This window comes from Kwoniella pini, chromosome 10 (genome assembly GCF_000512605.2).
Source record: "Kwoniella pini CBS 10737 chromosome 10, complete sequence".
In the NCBI taxonomy this organism is placed as follows: Eukaryota; Fungi; Basidiomycota; class Tremellomycetes; order Tremellales; family Cryptococcaceae; genus Kwoniella; species Kwoniella pini.
The window spans coordinates 390166-415389 of NC_091725.1; the positions used below are offsets into that span (position 1 = coordinate 390166).

General features: G+C 38.6%; 12 protein-coding genes across 12 annotated transcripts; 7 read left to right on the plus strand and 5 right to left on the minus strand.

Moving 5' to 3' along the window:
* Positions 1–47: 47 nt before the first annotated feature.
* Positions 48–604, plus strand: I206_106944 (uncharacterized protein; the record flags this gene model as incomplete). Its single annotated transcript, XM_019157233.1, has 2 exons — positions 48–502; positions 571–604. The coding sequence occupies 2 exons, from the start codon at positions 48–50 to the stop codon at positions 602–604; spliced, it is 489 nt and encodes a 162-aa protein (XP_019009951.1).
* A 556-nt stretch (positions 605–1160) lies between these two features.
* Positions 1161–2436, plus strand: I206_106945 (uncharacterized protein; the record flags this gene model as incomplete). The annotated part of the gene is made up of 4 exons (XM_019157232.1): positions 1161–1268; positions 1334–1605; positions 1691–1844; positions 1912–2436. 4 exons carry the CDS (start codon positions 1161–1163, stop codon positions 2434–2436), a joined length of 1059 nt encoding a protein of 352 aa, XP_019009950.1.
* A 367-nt stretch (positions 2437–2803) lies between these two features.
* Positions 2804–4433, minus strand: I206_106946 (uncharacterized protein; the record flags this gene model as incomplete). Its single annotated transcript, XM_019157231.1, has 5 exons — positions 2804–2998; positions 3110–3237; positions 3301–4118; positions 4182–4239; positions 4313–4433. 5 exons carry the CDS (start codon positions 4431–4433, stop codon positions 2804–2806), a joined length of 1320 nt encoding a protein of 439 aa, XP_019009949.1.
* A 1694-nt stretch (positions 4434–6127) lies between these two features.
* Positions 6128–7363, plus strand: I206_106947 (uncharacterized protein; the record flags this gene model as incomplete). Its single annotated transcript, XM_019157230.1, has 1 exon — positions 6128–7363. One exon carries the CDS (start codon positions 6128–6130, stop codon positions 7361–7363), a length of 1236 nt encoding a protein of 411 aa, XP_019009948.1.
* Positions 7364–7543: 180 nt separating this feature from the next.
* Positions 7544–8266, minus strand: I206_106948 (mitochondrial 54S ribosomal protein mL59; the record flags this gene model as incomplete). The annotated part of the gene is made up of 2 exons (XM_019157229.1): positions 7544–7591; positions 7661–8266. 2 exons carry the CDS (start codon positions 8264–8266, stop codon positions 7544–7546), a joined length of 654 nt encoding a protein of 217 aa, XP_019009947.1.
* Positions 8267–8727: 461 nt separating this feature from the next.
* On the plus strand, positions 8728–10258 carry I206_106949 (ATP synthase subunit beta, mitochondrial; the record flags this gene model as incomplete). The annotated part of the gene is made up of 4 exons (XM_019157228.2): positions 8728–8893; positions 9045–9360; positions 9433–9806; positions 9867–10258. The coding sequence occupies 4 exons, from the start codon at positions 8728–8730 to the stop codon at positions 10256–10258; spliced, it is 1248 nt and encodes a 415-aa protein (XP_019009946.2).
* A 23-nt stretch (positions 10259–10281) lies between these two features.
* Positions 10282–10653, plus strand: I206_106950 (ATP synthase subunit beta, mitochondrial; the record flags this gene model as incomplete). Its single annotated transcript, XM_070203431.1, has 1 exon — positions 10282–10653. The coding sequence occupies one exon, from the start codon at positions 10282–10284 to the stop codon at positions 10651–10653; it is 372 nt and encodes a 123-aa protein (XP_070059532.1).
* A 1585-nt stretch (positions 10654–12238) lies between these two features.
* I206_106951 (uncharacterized protein) lies at positions 12239–17532 on the plus strand (the record flags this gene model as incomplete). Its single annotated transcript, XM_070203432.1, has 19 exons — positions 12239–12432; positions 12536–12549; positions 12611–12685; positions 12812–13140; positions 13212–13835; positions 13906–14067; positions 14160–14711; positions 14768–14902; positions 14973–15014; positions 15073–16347; positions 16414–16460; positions 16521–16620; positions 16672–16717; positions 16769–16827; positions 16883–16976; positions 17033–17044; positions 17116–17275; positions 17334–17394; positions 17452–17532. 19 exons carry the CDS (start codon positions 12239–12241, stop codon positions 17530–17532), a joined length of 4062 nt encoding a protein of 1353 aa, XP_070059533.1.
* A 317-nt stretch (positions 17533–17849) lies between these two features.
* Positions 17850–20785, minus strand: I206_106952 (uncharacterized protein; the record flags this gene model as incomplete). Its single annotated transcript, XM_070203433.1, has 3 exons — positions 17850–19160; positions 19249–20399; positions 20479–20785. 3 exons carry the CDS (start codon positions 20783–20785, stop codon positions 17850–17852), a joined length of 2769 nt encoding a protein of 922 aa, XP_070059534.1.
* Positions 20786–21371: 586 nt separating this feature from the next.
* I206_106953 (mitochondrial 54S ribosomal protein bL12m) lies at positions 21372–22358 on the minus strand (the record flags this gene model as incomplete). The annotated part of the gene is made up of 4 exons (XM_019157225.1): positions 21372–21488; positions 21739–21951; positions 22077–22286; positions 22353–22358. 4 exons carry the CDS (start codon positions 22356–22358, stop codon positions 21372–21374), a joined length of 546 nt encoding a protein of 181 aa, XP_019009943.1.
* A 391-nt stretch (positions 22359–22749) lies between these two features.
* Positions 22750–23339, plus strand: I206_106954 (uncharacterized protein; the record flags this gene model as incomplete). Its single annotated transcript, XM_019157224.1, has 3 exons — positions 22750–23088; positions 23177–23234; positions 23296–23339. The coding sequence occupies 3 exons, from the start codon at positions 22750–22752 to the stop codon at positions 23337–23339; spliced, it is 441 nt and encodes a 146-aa protein (XP_019009942.1).
* Positions 23340–23635: 296 nt separating this feature from the next.
* Positions 23636–25177, minus strand: I206_106955 (uncharacterized protein; the record flags this gene model as incomplete). Its single annotated transcript, XM_019157223.1, has 4 exons — positions 23636–23738; positions 23868–24457; positions 24617–24771; positions 24940–25177. The coding sequence occupies 4 exons, from the start codon at positions 25175–25177 to the stop codon at positions 23636–23638; spliced, it is 1086 nt and encodes a 361-aa protein (XP_019009941.1).
* Positions 25178–25224: the final 47 nt, after the last annotated feature.

Here is a 25224-nt window from a genome sequence, read left to right on the forward strand (position 1 = left end):
TCAATCTCAACCCAAATAGTTCAGCCTCTATCGTGTACACTATTACAATGTCATCAGATCCATCAGGTTCAATAGTAAGAAAAGCTTTTTTAATAGAAGCATTTTTAAATTTGCTTTCATTTCCATTAATAACAAATACAAAAACTACATTATATTATTTACTTTTAAATTCAAAAGATATAAATGAATCTACAATTTTATTTACAAGATTATTTGGAGGTATAATTATAGGTGGATTAACAACTAGTTTAATTTATGGTTCAAAATATATAAATTCAAGAAGAAATACATATTATACATTAGGTTTTGGTGAAATTTTATTAATACCTATTTTATCTTTAGAATTATTTAAATCTTTAGAAGAAAAAAATCAAAGTGCATTAAGTTTTAAAACTTCTTTAATAAGTATTTGTTTATTATTACCTCCTTTAATTTGGAGAATTTATATTTTATTTATTAGACCTGATTTAATTGGAAATGAAAAAGAATTGAAAAAACTTGAGTGAGTGAGTAAGTCCTAAATAATTGATAAATCATATGAGATTGATCTGATTTGGATGTTTTGTATAGACGACAACCACTTTTAAGGGATGATCAGCATTGACATCTTCAACCATGTTTGCTTATACCTCCTTCAACCCTTCTTACCAACTGTACCATATCAAATGCATGACTCGTACTTCATGGAAACCATTGATGTTTGGGCTTTTATACCTACTGATCAAAGGATTCGAAGCCTGGACAAGTGACCGACCTTTGGCCGATCTTCAATCAAGGCGACTATACTAATGTCTCCTTATCGTCGAAAGGAGTGTCCTTTGATGCGGATGCGCGGTAGACTAATGAAATACTCAATATTGTAAATTAATCACCTACTTTTGACTGCGATACTGAAAGGTGATTTAGGGGATAGTATTAATTCCAAGCTACCTTATCAATCAGTTGTCTGATGAAAAGAGGTCTGCTCAATTTCTGAAAATTCGAAATCGACTGACTACTTCTGAACATAAGATATATATCTCAATGGTTGAGTTTCAGTAATTCCCACTCTTTCATCCATTCCCTCTCCTTATCAACTGATAGCAGTTCATTGACTGAACTGGCTTTATACATTCTTTTTATTCCCACTTCACTGATCGACGAGTATACCTTATTCCACCATGTTACTTTCCATCATTCTCTCATTGATCAGCGTTCAGAATTCCGTTTATGCCGCTCCAGCTTATCTGAATCCCTCAGCTAGACAATCTGAATCGCACAAAGTGACCGTGAGTATCTCTCATACCCTTCGCATCTGAATATCGGACAAGACTGATTCATTGTGCTCTCATAGTTAGTCAATAATTGCGGTTCCGGTGAACCTGTATACGTTTATGAAGGTAATAAATCACCTTCTGGATCGTCAACAACAATTGGACCTGTGAAAGGTGGTTTAGCTTGGTTGAAAGGGGCATCAGGTATAGATTGTAGGGATAATGGATTAAATTGTGGTTTAGTTGAATTTACTTTAACAAATTCTCAAGGAGGTTCGCAAAATTCTGCAGATTATAGTTTATTAGATGGTGTAGATGATCAACTTGGAACTAGTCTTGGTAATCATAAATTGTAAGTCAATCACACATTTCATTGCCCAGATAAAAACCCTGAGTTTGTAGTTTGTGAATTAATTGATTTTGATTGATACAAATAGTCAATATTCTATGGATTTTGAATTTAATGGATGTAAAACTACTCAAAAATATTATCCATGTTTAGGAGATTCAGCAGAAGCTTGTCCTGGTGGGTTTTTAGATTCAAGTACAAAAGGAGGTTCACCTATTCAATGTTTAGCTGATAATGTTGGAGTGAGTAATTTTTATCCTAATTTTCCCTTGATAGCTTGTGCTAACTTAAAAGGGACAATTACTTTAGATCACTATAACTTTCTGTCCATCTGGGGGACTTCAACCTAATGACGCTGCTGATCCTGCCGGGGGAATTTCTGCATCCAATCCCTCCAACGCTTCAGCTACTTCTCAGCCTGCTGGTGGTATACCAAGCGGTGCTCTCACTTCCACGGGTAGTCAACAAACTTCACTAGATACCATCGTACCTCCTGCTGGTACTGCAGTCACGACAGTATCATCAGCCAATTCATATAATCCAGCTACGACCGCCCCTAGCGTAGCCATACCAACTTATGGAACTGCCAATCCTACTACAAGTATTCCAACTTCAGCCGATCCATTCGATACTGAACCCGTGCGCCCCAACGGCGCAGGTAGTGTAGCAGATTACGGGCTTGCCTCAGCTGCCCTCTCCACAGTAGTCCCTTGTGATGTGACAACTTCGATCCCATCATCAGGAGTCATTGTTACTTCTGTACCTGGTTCTCAAAGACAATCACAGAAACCTAATTGGGGTATCAATCACGCATGGACTAGAGGATTTGAATAGGTCCATTCAAAACTTTCTTTGTTTTATCTCTCTGGGAAAAATATATGCAGCTTGAAATTGATATCCATTGGCAAATCGACTTACACGGCTAGCTCGATTGTAGATTGACTAATCCTATGTAATATGCATGTATACTTAATATGTCGTATTATAATAATCGTAAAAATTAATACAAGATATAACTTGTCCGTCTTATTCCGTTTCGTCCGTTATCCGTTTTTGTGCCGTATTATATGATAGTCGTTGAACGTTCGTGTAGTAAGTCCATTTCATTTTCTTAATCGTATATTAAGTGTCGTTTTATGTTGGTTGGCCGTGGCAAGGTGCATTAATAGTACTCTTGATTTTATCGTGTTTCTCGTTATCCTCAGACAGAAAATAAGCCCATTAATAATCCCAACGTAGTCGTTAGTCCTATTATCCAAATTGATTCGTGAAACCCTAAAGGGACTTTTAATTTATCCGATGAATTCGTTTGTAAGGATCCACCATTTCCTGCTGTACTAGTCGCAGTAACTGTCAAACCTCCCACAACAGTCAATTGAGCGTGTATCGTACTTGTCTATATTGAATCATTAGACATAAGCCATGAAGTCGACAATTCATACTGTAATATTGACTGGAAGGTATTGATAAAATAGGTGTGAAGGATTCGAAATATTTCAAAACTTACCACTAACACTACACCCGAACTACCATTTTGATCTGTCGTTTCTCCAGTTGAAGTAACCGTAACTATTACCAAACCACCATCTGAGCCTGACGTTGCGCCCGGATCAGTTGCTGTAACTGTCACAACAGCTAAAAAGATATAGAATCAGCATGTCCACAGATATATGGGGAGAAGGGAAACTGTAAGCTAACCTTGTCCGTTATCAGTAGGAACAGCAGTCTGCGTCGCGGTACCTCCACCAGCTGTTACTACGACTACGACTGTCTCTTCAGATTGTCTAGTAGTTACAACTCCATTCCTAGTCTCTACGGTCTGTGTAGTGATCACTCTTGTAGCTGTAGCTGTGATTGGTCCGCCAGGCGTTGGAGTGGTCGACGGAGTCGTGGGTATTTGAGACGAAATGACAGGTGAAGTAGTAGGCTGAGCAGATGGGGATACTGCTGTAGAAGCTTGGGCTGATGTTTGCGCTGATAGGGAATCCGAGGTTGCAGAGGATATCACCGGGATGATAGCGGAAGCCGAAGAAGGTAGATTCGAAGCTGTAGAAGGAGAAGAAGGGTCGGTTGATGCGCTTCCTATCGGTATTGATGAAGCGGAGATTGAGGAAGCATCGGCAGCCGATGAGAGGGCGACAGAGGACGACGGGAAAGGAGATGAAGCTGAACTGGGGAAAGGTGTAGAAGATGTGGTGGACGTACTTGGTGATGAGTTCGCTATGCTTGACACGGCAACTGCAGAAGAAACAGCGGCCGAGGACTGGACGAAAGAAGACGGAGATGGTGCTTCCGATGACCCCACCGATGACGGTCCCGGTGAAGGAGATGGCTCGACGCTCGATGAAGCCGCCCCCGAGCTAGTCGTTGATGACAATACTGCGGAGCTAAGAGCTTCTGACGATGCAGGGATGACAGAACTCGCTTCGGGAGATGGGGAAGACGAGGCAGGAGGAGCCGAAGATGGATCTGATGTTGGTGAAGATGAGATAGCTGATGATATGTCGGCAGCAGATCTACATTTCATTCAGGATTATATCAGCTAAATGTCATTCCACATTCGTAGTTGCGACACTTACGGTATTGCGGAAGACACTGCGTCTGAACTTGGAGCAAGCGATTCGACTGCTGAACTTTCTACAAGCGAGGACTCATCATATCAGTGTCCAGCAGCTTGAATAGAAACAGTCTGAATCTGTGCCCTGCTTACCAGCCGCTATCGTCGTTGAAACATCCTGTCTCCTGTCCAGATTCTTGCGTTCTATACGGGATCTGGCAATGACTTGTCCGATCAGGCACAGACCACCTATCAAGTAAGGCGAGACTAGCATTGCAGTAAGTTTGATCCATATAATCCGCCGTACAAAATCTCTTTTCACGCTCTATCCAGATCAAGTGTTTTGGAGACACATGAGAACGATTGGTCTGCCTCAAGCCGATAGGCTATCTGTCTGTACAAAGGGAGACTGCGTAACGTGTCTTTGAGGATCGTGGTGAGTTCGATTTATACCAAACCGAGGATATATGAGATAAATCTGATTTTGATAGAAGAGTGAGGATATGCAACTCTGCTTACGGACATGTGAATTGCGCAAGATAAATTAGATATTATTGATAGGGTAGTCACTTTGTGAAAATGTTATAAAACGTCATGAGATGATCTGTTCAACCTCCACCCTAAGAAATCATTGTAGAGGGGAATCGAATGAGGCACGATATGAGTGGCGTTCTGAAAAAGTATGCTTAATCAATTATTGCGAGACAAGTTGACGAAGTGTATCATCACATGCATCGTCTAAGCGGGATTCGAAATAGACCGCGTGAATCGAAACGTTTGTTGATAGCAATGAAACCAGCATGATTTCCATTGAGTTGTGCAGTTTCATTTCAGGGATGAAGGCCTAGTCTCAAGAATCCTATTTTCTCCAACAGGTCATGCTCCGGTCATCGCAATAAAGTTCATGTCATTCATCCAGTCGCCGCAGTCACGACTTTGAAGCACTTCTAGAAAGTCTAGGATTTCATTAGTGATTCAATCGAACTCCGATGTACCGCTACTGATGCCCATCAGGTCAACTAAAGAAGGGATACTTAAAAACCAGCAATTTGTCATTTAATCCTTGGAGCGACTCGAATCGTCACAAAGCCTGCCATTGGTATAGGCTACATATCAACCTTATGAAACCCGACACAAATATCATGGCTTGTGCTACCTTCAGCCCGCCGTGTGATGAAGGTTCTGACACTCTTCGCTCGAACCTCTCATCTCTCCATACGTCCGCTCATACAGTTCAAAATAGCTCAGAAGCCTAGTCAGCCGCTCAATATGGTACCAACAGTCAAATCAGCTCAATGAGCTCTTTCTCAACTTCTCTTGGACTTTCTACAAGAGAAGATTCGGGAAGTATCATCAAGAAGAAGAAGAAGATGATGATGATGATGACGGTGACGATGAATAAATACTTGAACTACATCAAGCTGTAAATGCTTTATATCATACTATTCATCCTAACTCCTTTTATACTGAAAACAATGCATCTGACGTAGATAAGGAGGTTCCCAGAGTACCTAATGTATCAAGGGACAAAAGGAACTGATCATTCCAGTATCAGGTCATGCATCCATGCTCTATGCGACTTGCGGAAGTGGGCATACAATATGACTCGGTACTGATTGCGTATCGGGATGGTTAGATTTTTGAAAATCTTCTATACGATTTATTCGGAATTTAGATGAGTGACGATACATTTTCCATCCCTTTACCTTTCCACCCCTGCATTTCCTTTGATTTCGACATACCTTTGTGTTCTGCGTCAACACTTTTAAAGCCTTCGACTCAAAGTCACATATATATGACACATGACTGTGATGCGTCTTCTTGCTTGTTTGCTAGAACTCGTTCGACTTACTACAATCGGAAAAGGTTTATACCTATCGAACCATTCTAGTAGTTCGAGTGATCAATCGAATCCCTCCCAGAAGTACACCCTTTGACCATCGATACTTCAGTCAACACTACAGTGCAATGCCACCGCATTATGATAACATTTGGAAAAGCGGCAGAAGATCCGGTCAATCAACCTCTTCATCCTCATCCGCACTCGGCGAGGATATCAATAGGTTGTCATTTTCTTCCCCTGTCCCTGGCAAGATATCTCTCAGTCATCCTAATCATGAAATGGCGCATAGTTACCAGACTAATGATAGGCCAACTACCAATGTTGAAGAAACAAAAAAGCAACTTCAAGAATGGCAAGCTTCACCTCATCGAATCAAACTTAAAAATTGCTCATGCTTGAAAATCTCTAGTGAACGAAAGTTAATTACCTCACAAGATTATATGGAATATAACTTTGAAAGATTTCATAAAGTACTTTTTAAAATTATAAATAAATCAATAAATGAAAAAACAAAAGGATGGGAAAAAATTATTGAAATTGTTGAATTAAATATTAGATTATTAAGAGAAAGAGGATATGAATTATTTCATTTTTTTGGAAAACAAAGTACATCAATCAATGAAAAATGTAAAAATATTAATATTTTTTTATCAATTCCTTCTACTTCTACTAAGGACGAAGGAGATAATCGAGAGAACAATATTCAAATTGGACATAAAACATTATCTGAAATTTTAATTCAAATCAAATCAAATGAAATAATTGAAAATGTTGCTTTTAGATTTTTAAAAGAAGATAAAAATGATTGGATTTTATTACATCCTTTTAATTATCTTTCAAAATTTGGAGAAAATAAAATAAGATTAAATATTTTTGATAATAAATTAAAAAATAAAAATAAAAATTGGAAATTAATTGAAAATTTAATTTTAACAAAAATATCAATTTTAAAACCTAATTTAATTATTGAATCTGTTAAAATTATACCTATTATAAGTAGAACAATTTTAGAATTAAAAAATAATGAAAATAAAAAAGTTTTTGAATTTGAATTTCAATTACTTTTTAGAAAAACTTCTAATTGTGGTTTAATTGATATTATTAGAATTGGTTTGAAAGTTGGTGATAATTTCAAAATTCAAGGATTTAATTCGACATCTGATGATCCTCAAACAAGTCAGATAAATGATGAAAAGTTAGATATTGGTGCTGTAGTTTTATTAGAAATTCGACGAAATAGAGTTATAAACTCTTCAGTTATGTATGAAGGGGATTGGCCCATCGTACATTCTTATAGAGATTGGATTCCTGTACCGGATTTCACTGGATTAGAAAGACTTATCAGAACAGACAAACGATAAGCTGAACGTGATAATCTCCTAGACAGACAACGAGAAGTAGCAATTGTGTAATCAGTACGAGCGTGTCATCTGACAGCAAAGTTGACACGGAACGATAAATATCGAATCCTGTGATATATGCTATGCATTAATGTACATGAACATCTGTCATATTGTCGTGATTCGATGAATGTTTAATGTTTAGAACGGTAATGAGGGTCTGTTTCTGGCTTTCTCATCGTTTCGACCCTATTGCCAAATAAGATAATTCATCAGTTTACTAACTTTTATCGATGTCTCAGAAATCCGTCGACTTACCTGTCTCCATTCTCTAATTCTCTTTTCCATACCATCCAATCTTACTTGTCTATCTTTCAATTTTTGTTCTCTATTTCTTTCATTCTTATGTCCTTTAAACATTTGTTTTCTACCACTATATAAACTTTTGATTTCAGGTAAAATTTCATTTTCAGGTGATATTTGTTTTTCAAGTCGTTTTTGAGGTAATTGACCAACCCAATTTATGGTTAATTCTTTATTCCATTTAACAGGTCTAGATTGAGATGTTATTGATGATGATGATTTCGTTGAAATAGGTAAATCTATAGGAGGGTAAAATTGTAATAATTGTTTTTGTCTTCTATTCGAAATTGATGGTTTTTTCCAATGATATCTTGGTTCTCCTGTTATTTCTGAATCTGTCCTTCTACCTAATCTTTGTGGTAAAAATGGATTTTGTATATTTATATTGGATTGTAATTCTCCTTCAGTTTGAAATACCTTCTTGGCTATTCGTCTTTGAAGTACCCTTGGTAAATGTTTGGCGTGAACAGGAGAAGATAGATCCAGGGGAAGGGTGTTTTCGAATGCTGTTGATCGTGTAATTGAAGAAGATGAGAATAGTCGGCGTGTGATAGTAGACATGATGAAGGATATGACCTATTCAGGACTGTGATGGAGCTATCAAGTACTTTGTTATGTATGCTCCTTTTGAATATCCACAGGAGCTTTAGATGAAGGCGAGATGCATGCATCTGTTCAACTTATTTTTGAAGTAAGCTTAAGCTACAAATAGAAGAAGAGTGGAGATCGCCGGTGGTAGAGACGGCTTAAACACTTTGATTCAAATGCCACAAAAATAAACTCCGTATTCCAAAATGCCGCATCGCTCCGAACCCTTAGGTGAGTTCTCCGTATAATCCTACCAATACTCACCATAGTAATTTACCATTCACCCAACCAGCGTAGCGTATCCCCCCCACCACCACCACTACCACCTTCCATCTTACTCTCTTTCCAATTAAACCTTTAATTCAATTCTCATCTACCCTTCCCCCTTCTTCTTTAAAACCTCTCCTTACGGAAGAAAAGGATATATCATCAAAATGACTCTCGTCTCTAGATCAGCTATCCGTCTCTCAAGACGAGGTGGTCAACAGCTCAGAAACGCCCGTGCCAACGCGGCTTTCTTCACCACCGCTGCCAACCAAGCTTCAAACGTTCTCCCAAAGTTCGCTGCTTCTTCTTCTAGAGTCCAAGTTCCTAAAACTTGTGAGTGGAATCTCTACATACGTGAAACAGTTTAGATCGTGAAGATCGAGAAGGATGTGATCGAGGAAGGAGTGTTTGGAGATGTTACGGATTATTTCGGCCGGATTTTTTTCAACTAGATAGCTAATAACATTTTACTCTTTTATTGCAGCCGTAAACTCTACCAGAACCTACGCTACCCCCTCCAACCTCCAAACCGGTGCTATCAAAACCGTTATCGGTGCCGTCGTCGATGTCCACTTCGACTCTGACAACCTTCCTCCTATTCTTAACGCCCTCGATGTGCAATTCGCTGAGGGTCAAGAAAAACCTGAAGGAGGTCGATTAGTCCTTGAGGTCGCTCAACACTTGGGTGAAAACACCGTCAGATGTATTGCTATGGACGGTACCGGTGGTCTCGTTAGAGGTCAAAAAGTCGTTGACACTGGTGCTCCCATCAAGATCCCAGTCGGTCCCGCTACCCTTGGGTAAGTTAGCCTTTTTCCACGAGCCTCATCCCTACCGATCGAGCTCGTACTGATAAGCTACGGTCCATACAGTCGAATCATGAACGTCATTGGTCAACCCATCGATCAAAGAGGTCCTATCAAGGGAGTTAAGGAAGCCCCTATCCACGCCGATGCTCCTGAATTCGTCGACCAATCTACCCAAGCCGAAGTACTCGAAACCGGTATCAAAGTCGTCGATCTCCTTGCCCCTTACGCCAGAGGTGGTAAGATTGGTCTTTTCGGTGGTGCCGGTGTCGGTAAAACCGTATTGATTCAAGAATTGATTAACAACATCGCCAAGGCCCATGGTGGTTACTCCGTATTCACCGGTGTCGGTGAGAGAACCAGAGAAGGTAACGATTTGTACCACGAAATGAGAGAAACCGGTGTCATCAACCTCGAAGGTGACTCCAAGGTAGCTCTTGGTGAGTCAGCCCTCAATGAAGAGATTAGACTAGACTTGGTTTGCTAATGATTCTCAATAGTGTTCGGTCAAATGAACGAACCCCCTGGAGCTCGAGCCCGAGTTGCCCTTACTGGTCTTACCATCGCCGAATACTTCAGAGACGAAGAGGGACAAGATGTGTTGTTGTTCATTGACAACATTTTCCGATTCACCCAAGCCGGTTCCGAAGTATCTGCCTTGTTAGGTCGTATCCCATCCGCTGTAGGATACCAACCTACCCTTTCCACCGATATGGGTGGTATGCAAGAGCGAATTACCACCACCAAAAAGGGATCTATCACTTCAGTACAAGCCGTATACGTACCTGCCGATGATTTGACTGATCCTGCTCCTGCCACCACTTTCGCGCACTTGGATGCCACCACTGTGTTGTCCCGATCCATTGCCGAATTGGGTATCTACCCGCCGTAGACCCTCTTGATTCCAAATCCCGAATGTTGGATCCTCGAGTTGTTGGTCAAAAACACTACAACATTGCTACCCGAACTCAACAAATCCTCCAATCTTACAAATCTCTTCAAGATATCATTGCCATTTTGGGTATGGATGAATTGTCAGAAGAGGACAAACTTACCGTAGAGAGAGCTAGAAAGATTCAAAGATTCATGTCTCAACCTTTCGCTGTAGCTCAAGTTTTCACTGGTATTGAAGGTCGATTGGTACCCCTCAAGGAAACCATTGTCGCTTTCGAGGAGATCCTTGAAGGTAAACACGATCACATCTCCGAAAACTCCTTCTACATGGTTGGTGGTATTGATGATGTCAAGGCCAAACACGAGAAATCCCTCAAGGAACAAGGTAACTAAGCATTGAGTAGGATTTTAGGATAAAAAGGAAGAAGGAACAGAGTATACGGAGGTGACAAATATCGGAAGTTTCATTATACAGATCTTTTGATGTCATTCTGTAATCGCTTTTTCTTTCTGGCTTGCATTCTGATTCTAGGGAAGGGAAAGGAGATAGTATTAGTTATTCTTATATAGCATACAAAACATTAAAATGAAACCAAATGAACGAGAACTCTAGGCATTTCCGATTTTGGCATGACGAAGGCGAAGGCGTAATTTTTGCATTAGGCAGATTATAGTATGTGTCAAAGTGTTTCTTCAGAAACGGCTCAGAACGTGCCGTCGGAAATGCCACGTATTCCAGCTGCAATGTGTTAGACGACTCTTCTTCGTGCTATCTATTCACGCGTCACTTGGTAAATCACATAATGTTTTGTTTCTTCTTCGTATTCCTTTTTCTCCCACTCATACACATACACACCAACTCAAATATGCCTTTGATGCTCGTGCATGATACTGACAATCTCAAGGGTGAAGAGAAGTTACAATTTTCACAACTTACTCACTGATAGACTGAGGAAAGTGCAAATTCCAATTAAGACGAAGAGACAAGTGATTCAAAGGAATGTGAAGCCATCATATCCCACATTCGTATAGTGGAAACAACCCAAAGGACCCATACAAGATGGAGCTGGAAATTTCTCCATGGATTGTCCGCTACTTAATGATAGCTTCAGTACTTCGTACTCCGCTAGAAAGGCGTCGTAGAGGCATGTATAATTCAAGGTTGAGGCGAATTTTAATCCAACTCATAGAGTTGCATTATTCCAATGGAGGATATATGCATGGATGAAATATACTACCTCTTCTCTTGAATTGATAATCTTATATACTAACGCATTGATCACTCTTTTATGTGTACCTGAAAATATACAATCAGTAAACGGTTGAACGATAATCTACCATCATTCATCAATCAATTCAAACTCACTTTATTGTTCTTGTTTCTTTTCTTTCTTCTTACTTATTATATTTGTTTCAACCAAAAGAGTATCTTGATCATTTGGATGCCTTTAACTTTTATTGTTGAACCCTTTAAAAATATGGCAACTAAAGTTTTGAGAAGTACGAAAACTTATGCGGCTGATAAAGGGGAAGTACCAAGGCGAGTTGAAGAAAAAATAGAAATTGTAGATTATGGTGAGTTTATCATTCCCATCCTTCGTCAAGTTTCAACAACTCCTTCCATTTCCTAGACCTTTCCACCTTTGTTGGCTGTTTAGACTGTGTAGACTAAACCCCCTTGACAATATACCCTCAAGTCCGAGAGAAATTTGATAAAATCATAGTTCCCCTATAACGGAGAACAATGAACCCCCTTGACCCCTTCATCACCATTCCATATAGTCTCATTTACTATTGTACGCCGAATCCGGTGATTTAGCATCTTAAAGTACTTTGACAGTATCTTAGATGACTTCAGATATATATATTCTTACTCATCTCGGAATGTTGAGATCCTTACTCACATGTCATATATCCTTTCTCAATCAAATTAACTCATTTTACTATTCTTTACTGTATACAGAAATTTATTGACAGAATGTCGCTAATCATGTCTGTTCCTTATACTATCTTAACTTACGATCCACCTTCATCACCAATTTCATTTATAGGTTTAAATAAAAAATTGCCTGAAAATCCTCATCACCATTACCCTTCAGCTATATCCCATCGATCAACACCGCCTAAAGAGTCAAAGAGCTCTGGTGGTGATAGAGCAGACAAAACGCCTTCGTAAGTCCTTTTTTTTTCTAGCATAAAAGGGTGAGGATGTAGCGTGGAATTGATTGTATATTTCAACACTGATCTGTGTTGTGTTGTATTATACACAATTTAGCGCACGAGCAAAAGGTGAGCTATACAATCTGCGATTGCCTTTAGGAAGTTGACTGACACTGATAATTCTCGTTAGTTTTACCCTGGGTACAGGGGGTTAATGTTGAAGAGGACGCCATACCAGATGGCATGTTCGGACCATATCCTTCAAGTGAGTTGATGCACCTCTCTTCCTGGTTTAGATTCATCTTAAACATCCAATTACTTTTCTCGTCAGCTACCGCTCTACAATCTCCATTCTGAGCAAGAGCAATGCTAAGTATCCTATCGTTATCAGGACCCCAGTCGATGGCTGAAGCTACACAATCTCGACATCCATTCGCCTACCCCAATGCACCCACTCTTCCTTTCGCAGCTTTAGGTGCAGGCTACCGTCTTACAAATAAAGAAGCGGAAGAATATGTAAAAGCCCACAGAGCGGAAAGCGATGTGCTGAGTAGGGGTGCGGGTATGAGAGCGATGGCCAAACCTCATGACACTGCTGCGAATGGCGGCGATGGAGCTGAAACCCCTGGTGGGATGAGCAGTATAGGTATGGGAACTTTCGGTTTGGAAGGACAAAGTGCGCTTGGACCAGCGGGTATCCCACTTCCAAAATCAAAATACGTAAGTAGTTTCATTGAATCCGCTGTAATCACCTCCGCCTCAAGTCAGCTGATGCAGGATTGGGACGATAGACTGGAGGCACTGCAGTAAACGGCTCACCGAAGAAATCGCAGTATACAACTCGAAAGCCGCCTCCCACAGTCCCTCTACCGCCAGATCCACCTATCACAAAGCCAGATTCTGACGAAGAAGAGAGAGTCGCTCCTCCTCATGAACATAAACCTCATCACGAGTTTCCGTTCTCACATACTGAAGCCCAGGCGAAACAAGTTCAAGCTATGGAGCAAGCGAGAGCTGCAGCGTTGGCTCAATTAGAAGCTGCTCAACGAAACTCGGCGATTGGAATGGAACAGGAGATGTTAGCCGCTTTGGAGAATAGTATGCTTCACGAGAACGATAAAGGACCTAGACAAACATACGATACAATGGACAGCGGTCCTTCTTTTGGTCATCTACTTCACCAAAATGGTATACCTCTTTCAGCTAGACACAGCGCCCAAGACTTCTTCAGAATACCCTTCGGAGTTCCCTTGGGTATGAACGTACCTCGACCTCTTCTGGTCATGCGAGACAGTGCAGGTGCCGGACTGGGCTTGGGATTGAGTCCCGATTTGCTAGAGATCCTGGAACAGGATCAGAGGATTAGTCCGCGAGGACCGGAAGATAGAAGTGCCTTTGTTGAGACGGTTGAAGATGTGAGTCAGCAGAGGATAGTTGGCCAGTTTACTCCCAAAGTAAGAGCTAACCTTACTTACAATTGCTCAGGAGGAAGCTTCGGGTATTCCCAGCGATGCTAGAACTGCTACACCGTCCAAGGCTCCTACTCCAGCCCCTCAAGCTACATATGCCGGAGGGCAGCCCGCAGCTCGAAGTGAATCTGGCATATTGGGTGCTCAACATACCGCACACCGTTCAACAGCCCAATCGGTAAGTGTTTGATGTCACTTCCTTTGTCCCGAGAAAAATCTTCCTTTCATGGCGAAAATTGACAGCTGATTTACCAAATTTGTGATATACAGCGTGTACCAGCCTCGGCTCGAGCTCCTACAGAACACATAAATTCCCCTTCCATCGCTCCGTCCGCTGTACGCAGTAGAGCACCGACCAAAGCTCCAAGCAAAGCTCCTACTGTTATGTCCGAAGCGCCAGCCTTTCCCAAAGCACCATCCATGGCTCCTACAGCTCGCACTCAAGCTAAATCGGCAACAGGCAAAAGCCAGGCGCCAAACGCGATATCTCAACATACATTCATGGAGTATCCAGATGGTCACACCCTGTACTCGCAAGTGCGAACTAAAAATACGCCTACGATTATACCTAACTCTGTTCATGATGACAATGAAAATGAAATCGAAGAGGAAGATGAGATTTCTCACCATGAGTCGGCCGCACCCACCACAATCAGTAATGTCAAGAAGCTAGTCGCTGAAAGTAGATTCCACGATGAGACCCTTTGTCAGCTTCTTGATGCTGCCAGATTAAATCTGATTGGTGACGCTGCCAAGAAAGCTCTTCAACGAGCTGCCAGAGCTAGAGTCATAGAATTAAGGGAACTGAGGGAGCAAGCGGAAGTGAGTCATCTGATCGTATCGAGATGCGACGTTTAGCTAATATGACAATTCGACAGGTCGAGGAGAACAATGAAACGCCTATGATACCTGAAAGGCCTCGCCCTACGTCAAACCAGTCAACGCCGAGGAAAGATAAAAGGGGTAAAAGCAAGGAAAGATCTAGGAAGAAGAGTTCGTCTGAGAAAGCCGAGGTACGCTTTCGATTATACTTGATATGTAGTAACACGATAACAAGAAAGCTGATTGCTTCTATCTGCCCAGACGGTCACTGCTAAACAAGGAGCACCAGGTTGGGCGACAGAGGTCAGTCACGCTGGCTGTACTTCGCTACTCGGATGTTTAGAGCTGACGGACCCTGTAGATTATGGAAAGGCTTGCAGCATTTGACGCCAAATTCTCTGCTCTTGAACATGAAAAACACGAAGTAGAGGCCATGGGTCATAGTCGACCTGTAACTCAACAGTCCCGAAGCACTCACGAAATTCCGTCTCAGCTACTTGACGAATTGATCTATAATGAGATGCCATCATCCGGTTTCACTCAAGGCATCCACATGCCTCAAGGTCTCACCCGATCAATCGTTTACCCTGAATATCAGTCGATGTCACATATGCCAGGCCAAGCCGATCAGAGAGCTACTACCCATTATGCACATCCTGTGCAATCTGGATATGCACCAACGCAACCGCTTTGGCGGAACGGTACAGCGTATTCCCAGAAAGTGGCTACTGCTGTACCTTCTCAGCATACTCAGAAGGCTCCGACACAGCATACCCAGCAGGATCCAACAACAGCAATCTCCCAACATACACCTCGACCTTCAACCCAGGCAAAAAGTATGGGTGGCACAAACGTCAATCCAGCAGATATTCCTACTTGGGGCTCCGAGGTTGAACTTCCCCAGCTTAGTAATGATCATATGCCAACTGGACCGACAATCAACGTTCTCGCTCCAACTGAATCAGGTCTTGGACCAAACGGTAGACCAAGTACTCGAGCCCCTTCCGCTTCCGTCCACTCACAAGCTGGGTCAAGGGGACCATCACGTACCTCAAACACCAGAGCTGGCCCTGATCACGTTGAGGTGACCGTCATTCATGAACAGCCTCTACCTGAGGCTGCTCTACCGGACCCAACCGAGAGAGATCTACCTGCTCCCCCTTCGGAAAATGTCAGATCACATCGACCTGCTCCACCTTCGCAATCCATTCCGCAAACTCATACGGCTCATGCAGCACATGCAAGTCAAGCGGGAACGACGCACCACAAAGCTCAGAGTCATGACGGACGTAATCAATTCGCCGAACGATCAGTCTATATCGATAGTCCAGATGCTTATCCGCCTACGTTGACTAAACCTGTACCATCGAGCCAAGTCGCGCCCACTAAAGCACCAACGACCACGGTTCATCACAGCGACATACATATGTGCCCTCATAACGTGATGATGTCTCCTCCAAAACACGCCGTCACACCGCCAAGAAGAGACCTGATTCGCATTATCGATCCGCTACTACCACAAATGGAAGGTTGGCAGCCGTGGGATATGCTCACTCAGCGACTTTATTCTTGGGCTCTGATCGCTGAGGAGAAGAGCTTCGTGAGAGCGTTGGAAGAAGTCAGCCTGGGCAGACAGGTAAGTCAGCTGAAATTTAGTCAGGCATGAAAAGGCCGGTACAGCTGATATCTTGTGAATATGTAGGTCGAAGAATTCCCGTTGAGTATATTCTTGATGATGACATATAAAAGGTATAGCTAAAAGTATTGTATGTTTCGGGATACTTGCAGCTGACCATGATGGAATTTTAGGTTGATCAGGAGAAATATGTGTGAGAATCCACCTATACCATGCGACAAGCTGTTTGTGCCGCCGAATATAGCAAGTGCTATCAATGTGGCTGTACATGCGGTAAGCTGCTGAATGATTCTTGCTACCGACACCAGCTGACTGACAAAATAGCGGAGATATCATGATGCAAAGGAGATTCTACTGGAATTATGGGATTGTGAGCGGGGCGATCCCTATTGAGAGCATTCAGCTAATTAACGAATTTCAGCTTTGGCCAACCCTGAGCCTCCTCGGGTAATCATTGCGCTCGCACCCCTAGGCAACGATGTCAGTTAGCAATTCCACGTAATAAGTATAAGCTGAGATTGTGATATCCTGTCAGCTCGACCAGTGGGCCGCTCATCGATATGATCTAGTCACTAAGCATTTGACCACATATAGAGTTTCTCATCTGAATCAAATACAGACTGATGGTCGTAAGTCAGCTGTTGGTTGACCTTTACTATGACGAGCTGATGCAGTTCTCTGATAGGCTCATTCTGGTGTAAGTAAAACAATGAGGGCAATGGCAGTCTTTCTCATCGTCATGCGAGCTGATCTGACGAATGCTTACAGGGTGGGAAGCAATCGGTCAAGCTTGGCCACAACTGCAAATACCCTCGATGGAAAGTCTCGAACAAAGTGGCAGACAGAGGATAATTAACGAGAGGAGACCACCTGAACACAGACATGATAATTCATTGTACGCTGCTAATATCAGCCGAAATCTTTTATTGTGAGCTATAGCGTCAAATCCGACCATCATCAGCTCATTCCATGTGTTCTGTATGTAGGGGATATCGACCTGAAAAACAACAAGATTTGACTAAATTGAGAGAATTGGTGTGGGCTGAGGTAAGCTATGGAAAGAGTACCGAAATACAGCTGACAGCCCTCTGACATCGCTTTCAGGTGAAGCGATTGTTAGGAAAGAAAAGACACGGTAAATTAGTAGTGGAACCTGAATCACCTGAACATTTGTACGATGCGTGATGGCTGACTATCAAATGGCTTGTGATATCTTTAAATCTTCATCTTATTGGTTTGTATAGTATATCTAGCTTCCGGCTTGTGAGATATAATGAACCTTATAGCATATATATATTTATATCTGATTTCGAATGCGATACCACTATATAACCTAATTCGATCTTGGAGTTTTCAAAATTTAGATAAAAAAAAGGTAGGAAAACGAGAGAAGTTATAAATTGACTGTGTTGCATGCATAATGATGTGAATTATTGTTTAAATAATATTTACAAGAAATACAGATTGTTCATCGTATTTCCTTTTTTTTTACATACATTAATTTAATGATTATCATCAAAAGCAGGTGTTCCTGCTCTACTTGTACTTCTTTGAGCTAAACCTAATTCACTTAAATTTACTCTTGAACTATTTCTTGACATTGCTTTTGTTGTATTTATATTATTATTATTATTATTATTATTATTAAAAGTTGATTCTCTTGATCTACCAATTGATGTTGATAAAGGATTTTCATCAATAAAAAGATTAGATGGAGGATCATTCCAACCTCCTCCTACTCCATTTGAATTTGAAATTCCATTTGATGAATTATTTAATGATTTTTCCCAAGAAGAAGATAAAAAAGAAGAAGAAGAAGAAGAATTAATTTGACGTGATTTACCTGATCTTGAATTTGTTTTTCTAGGTGGTGAATTTGAATTATTATTATTATTGTTATTATTTGATGATTTAGATGTAGATGTAGATAAGTTTATTTCTGTTGAATTTGAATTTGAATTTAAATTTCCATTAGAATAACCAGGTATAAAAAAACCAGTTAAATTAGTTGAAGAAGGATTTAAATTATCAGAATTTATTGTTATTGTTAATGTTGATATTAATCCATTATTTGTAAGTGGTATTAAATTATTTCTTGAATTATTATTATTGTTATTATTACTTATAAAAGGTAAAATTAATTTTTTTTTAATTAAATTACTTAATTTAAAAGTTATTAATCTAAATTTTGAAGGAATAGTTTTAAATTTTGTTCTTCCATTTCCATTTCCATTTAATGAAATTATTGAATTTGAAGAATCTGATAAAAAACCTTCTTCAAGATTATTATTTATAAGATTAATACTTGATTTTCTATTTCTTTTACCTTTTTGATTTTTATTATTATTATTATTATTAAAATTAATTTTTTTACGAATAAAATTAAATAAACAAGCAAGTATAAAAAAAGAAATAAAACCATATGCCCAAAGAGTTTGAATTCCAATTTTTTGTAATTTATCTTCTAATCCTCCTATATTTTTAATTTTATAAGACCAAATATTTTCTTTATAATTTGAACGTGGTTGAATAGCTTTTGAAGCTTCAATTACCATTTTACCTAAAGTCCAACTTATTGCTGTTTCACCAATTTCGTCCATACTTTGAAAATGTGTTTTTTTATTTGAACTTTCAAATAAACCTTTTTCTCTAGCTCTTCTTTCAGCTTCTTCATTTGTTTCTCCTAAATCTCCACCTGTAAGAGTTGAATTACCACCTGCATCAACTAATCTAGGTATACCAATACCTTCATGAAGTACGTTAGATATCCATGCACCTTTGAAACATTGCAGTTGAAGTCTGGAAAGATCAACCTAAGTATGGATAGCTGATATTAGCTTATCATCTCAAGGGGAAATTCGAAATCATCGGATAATTAATCAATCGCAAAAGTAGACCTACCTCAGCACCTCTCCAACCTTTTTCATCTCCCACTTGTTTTTGAATATCATTCCAATCTCTTGAACAAAAAGAATTCATACCCTTTTCCCATTCACCCCAATCCCAAATTCCACCTAAACCTAAAACTTGTTGTGAAGTATACCAATATTCACTTATACCTATAAAACCTCTTTGATCATTTTTTTCAAAATCAATATGAGGTGTTGGAAGTCCAGCAAATAAACAATGTTCAGTAGGACAAGGTTTTGAATGTTCTAATAAAGGAGTTAAATTATTTAAACATTTTGAAAAATCTCCTATACCTTTAATTTTTATTCCTTTTAAATTAGAATCGTCAAGATTTTTTAACTCATATTCTAAGTTTAAAGGTAAACAAGGATCTTTTATAGATTGTTGAAATTCTGTTCCAGATATTTCAAAATCTTTATTTTCAATTTTCCAATTTTCAATTAAATAATTTAAATATCTTTCTCTTGCTTTATTTGTACCAAATCCTAACCAACTAGCAACGAAAACAGGCCATTCAACATTTTCACCAGATAATAAACGTAATTGAATTTTATGTAATTCTTCTTCAGGAAAATTTGATAAAGCAATTTCATTAGGTGAAGGTGAAAATGCTAATTGAGTTGAAGCTCCTCCCATATCTAAAAATCCAAATGTTGGAGAATGATGATTTATATCTACAGGAGTAACACTATCGTGTAAACTATTTGGTGGTGCTTCTGCTAATGGTGCTAAAGGTAATAATGTTGAATCTTTTGAATCTTCTATACTTGGTAATATCGATTGTGATTTTAAAGATGATGAAGAGGGTAAAGAAGGAGCATGACCAAATCCATCCATTAAATAATTTACAGCTACCCAACCCCACATTCCTTCTTCTTCACCACTTATAACTCTGACATTCTCTCCGCACGGTCCAGAAGATGAAGGTCCTTCTACCATGAAAGGATATTCGTCTTTGATCAGTTCGCAAGAAGCTTTAAGTATTGCTTCACGTGTTGATTCAGGTAACAAACGCATGCCTGCTGTAGCTAGAATATAAATTGGTGTAGAGGAATGTTGTGAAGGTGGTATATGCCGTAGTGCATGAGAGAGTAAAGGTGCAAGATATTGAGGTATTTCTTCAGGTCGAACAGTTGATATTCCTATACAGTTCATTCATAAAAATGAGCTAAAAGACTTGATTAAATATCAACAAAAACAAAAATAGAAACAAAAACAAACCAGGTTCTACCCTTTTTACCCAATCTTCACCTTCAACACCTTTACCTACTCTGACTAATCTTCTAAGAGCTTTAGATTCCATTAAATGTTCACTTTCTTTACCTTTACCTCTATAATTTGATTTCCACCACCATCTTGATTTACCTAATGATTCAGGAGTTTTAATTGCTTGTGAAACTTCTTGTAAAATTTCTGCTCTTTCTAAATCTGGATCTCTCCATGAATAAATTTGTAATCTTGATCCAGAAGATCCTGCATCAATAACTAATGCGTGATGAGTTGTTGAAGTTGATATTGAAGGTGCCATTTTCACTCTAATTTTCGCTTTTAGGTATTATCGATTTTCAATTTGAGCTTGAAAGACCAGATAAGATCGCATTGGGAGGTCTGTCTATTAACTAGCAAGACCTTTCGATTCCAGATGACCTTAAATTTCTGTCAATCAGTCTATAGGTGGTGATGATAACATGTATCTATTTGATATAGAAGTTAATAGTACGGTCAAAAACACGAACAGCACAACAACAACCAAATAAAGGAATCCCCTGATTCAACACCATACGCGCAAATCACGTGATAAGCTAGCTATATTCAACCTTATTAGGTCGGAAAATCATTGATATAATGATATAAAGCATTGCAACTCATATTCTGGCAATGTCCTTGGGTAAGTTCACTCTATTGTGACACAGCGAGACTATATGATAGATGCGAAGTATTCAATGACACGAAAAATGACGAATAAGGGGCTTTAACCATCGTACAACTGAATCCCTTCAAAAAATTCCTCCTTCCGCCTACCTGACCACCGTTCATTTATCTCAATGCGAAAAGTGTTGCATATGCATTGTATATCCGGAATAATCTCATAATCCCTTTTGATTGACTTAAATCTATACGAGTGATACAGTAGCACCAAGATCTTGTAATGTCTTTTGCAATTTCTCCGCTTCTTCTTTTGGTAAGTTCTCTTTGATTGTTTGTGGGACTGATTCAACGAATTTCTTGGCCTAAAAGGAGGAACAAAGCATCAGCATGGTGTTATCAGTGTTTCTTCGCAGTCATCGACATCTCCATCCTCGTCATCGTGGAACGCTTTTCAACGAGTCCTAGCATCGGTCAAAATACACGCTTTCCGTTCATCTTCCAATTTTCCTCAAACGTCAATTTGATACAGACCAACGCCCGTCAATGACGATATCTTCCAAGATTTTTCGACAATCCGACACTGGATATGATGTTCTAAAAACCTTGACTCACCTCTACCAAGTTCATATTAGGCATAATAGCCTTAACCTCTCTAATAATCTTTGCTTTAGCAGTAGCTTCGAATTTCTCTAATTTAACAGTAAAGATTGTCTTTTCTTTTGGTTTCTCTTCAGCAGGTTCAGCAGATTCTGCTGATGATGATGCGGATGCTGTAGGAGCAGCAGATGCAGCGGGTAAAGCAATTTCCGTTATGTTTAATTTGGTCTGATTTTCAATTATGAATAATTAGCTTTGAAAACATTCTACCACTCTCAGACATTCCTCTTCTATTATCTTCATTCTGACTTCCACTCATCATGATAATCATTTCATTGAAAACCCAAACTCACCTTAAGAGCGCTAACTAATTCCGATACTTCCAATAATGTTAAACTTGAAATTTGATCAACGATAGGAGATATTTTAGGAGATATAGGTGTATTTGAACTTGAAGAAGATTCGGCAACTTCAGAGAAAATAGGTCTAGAAGTTGATAATGGTCGAGCAAGGACAAGTCTGGATGAAGATGCTCGAGCTGATCGAAGGATAGTTCGTGGAAGCTACAGAGAGGACGAATGAAATCAGATATACGTAGTAAGAGATTACATCGCCGTCAGCTAACTTACACTCATTGTGATTATTTGATTGTCTGTCAAGAATGTGGAAGTATATGATGAGGAACTCGAGATGTAGCTGATAATGTTAATTATTTACACCTTAATACGACTGAAAAGTCAAAATGATCATCGAAATCTTGTAAGATGTCCCTTCCGAATGGAAAAATGAGCCACATTCAGTCAAATTCCGGCATTCTCCGAAGTCAGTGTAATATACAGTAAGCATTGACCTCCACTATATTGGTCCAACGTATAACTTGAATAACAATAACAAACATATATATGTCTTCATTCATCTACACATAGCAGATTAGAGAAGCCAGACGAATACGATTTAGGCAGTCAGAACAGGAACAGGGACCCACTACTACAAATCCCTACAGATACGAACCCGATACACTTCGTAATGTCTACCGATCAATTACCTTCTTCAACCTCCCAACACACTTTATCATTAGATTCACTACCAGTCCAATCACCTCCACCACCAGAAATAGAATCTACTTTATCTAGATTATCAGCTTATAGAAATGTAAAAGGAGTAATGATACTCTCAAGATCCTCCTCCTCTTCTTCTTCTTCCTCTTCATCAAAATCGAATGGTCAAATGGATGGAGAAAACACAGGAGGAATAGTACAAACTAATGGAAACGTATTTGAGGGTGAATCAGGAAAGAAATATGCTAAAGCTGTTGAAGAGATTGTTGAAAAAGTCGGGAAAGCTTTATCTGATTGTGAAGATAGTGTAAGTATCTCATATTATCAGCTGTGATATCAATTGTTCTGCTATTGCTATCATACTTATAGCTGATCGATTCTTGGGAATGTTTTAGGACGAACTGAAATTCATGAGAATACGGACAAAGAAACATGAATTGATTATCACGCCTGGTATGTTAGCTGAGTGAGGCGTTGAGATTTGAACTCCAGCTTATCACTGATCTTTTCATAGACGATAAATACCTTCTTGTGGTCCTGCAAGATCCTAGTCAATAACCTGACGAGCATATGGACAACTGTACAAGATAGCATGCGCAACACCACCTAAAGATGATTATACCACGATAGGTTTATGACTCACGGTTTTATGATTATACATTGGGTCAGCGCAGTATAGCCATGACTTGGTGCAAGACATATTGGTGATGTTGCAGACAAGTATTCGGAATGAACATTACTTGAGGGCAAAGTCATTGAATCAGCATGCTCATTGCAAGCTACATTATAAGTACGATTTTGAATTTACGCATCTATGTCATTCATGTATTCTTTTATGTTGTGGTATAACAGCATTATATCACTCTATTCTTAATCGGTTTACCATCAAAGTAATCCGCCATAATATCAATTGCAGTCATACAACCTTCTAAAGTAACTGAATCCGTACTTCCTCCTCTACAATTTTATCCCACAATATAATCAGCCTTCATTTCTTCTTTATTAGAAAAATATGATTTTTTAAAATTTACATTTAATGTAGAATGAAAGGGGGGGGGGGAATGAAAAAATATAAAAAAAACTTACAAATGAGGTAAAACAACTGTATTTTTTAATTTACCTAATTTTCCCATTGTATCACCAAAAGCAGGTTCAATTTCCCAAACATCAATTCCAGCACCTGAAATTAAATTATTTTCTAAAGCATTTTCTAATTCACGTTCATTTATTATACCACCTCTTGCAGTATTAATAATTATTGAATTTTTTTTCATTTTTTTAAATTCTTCTTTTCCAATTAATCCTTTTGTTTTTTCATTTAAAGGACAATGAATTGAAATTACATCAGAATTTTTTAATAATTCATTTAAATTTAAAATTCTTTTATGAGGTATTATAAATGAAGAATATTTTGAATTTGGATCATCTTCTAAAGTCCATTTTTTTAAATTTGAAGTAGGTGAATAAATTAGAATTTTACAATTAAATGATAATAATAATTTTGAAAATTCATAAGAAATATCACCCATTCCAATTAATCCAATTGTTTTACCAAATAATCCAGGTGATAATGCTTTTATTGAAGTTACTTTTTCACCTAATCTAATTCTATTATCAATTTCAACTACTCTACGAAGTAATGTTAAAGTTAATGTTAATGCTAATTCTGCTACTGCCTAAAAAAAAAATTAATTAAAATAATTAGCTTTAATTTTTTGAATCAAAATGAATATCCTATATCCTATATCCTATATCTGAATTCAACCATTTCCATTATCGAACATCTCAAATTTTAGTAATATAGAAGTATATAAAAGGAAATATTCAACGCTTACTTGAGCATTACCTCCAGGACAATTTGTAATTGTAATTCCACGTTCTTTAGCAGTTTCAATATGTATATTATCAATTCCAACTCCATTTCTAGAAATAATTTGAAGTTTATTTGCTTTTAAAATCATATCACGAGTTAAATTTCCTACACGAAGTACTAAAAGAATTAAAAAAAAAATATCAAAATTAATTAATTTCATTTTTTTCATTTTGTTTTTCATTCTCAAATTATATATATATATATATATTATAATTAAAAAATGTCTAAAAAGATCAAAATAAACAAAATAATGAAAATCACAAAAAGGAGAGAAAAAAAACTAACAAATTCCATCTGTTTGTGGAAAAATTTCATTAAAATTCTCATCTTCAGGTCTAATTATTTTACCAAATTTGGATTTTGCATATTCTTCTGCTTTTGGATGAAATGGTGTATGTAAATATATTGTAGCTTCTTTTGAACTTATATTTGATTTTGATTTTATTTCTATTTCTGTTTCTGTTTTTGTTTTTGTTCCTCTATCTGAATTAGGTTCTGAAGGTGGTGTAGGTAAATATGTCATTTTAGCAAAAAAAACCGTTTAGACTTGAGTTTTAGATGAAATAGAAT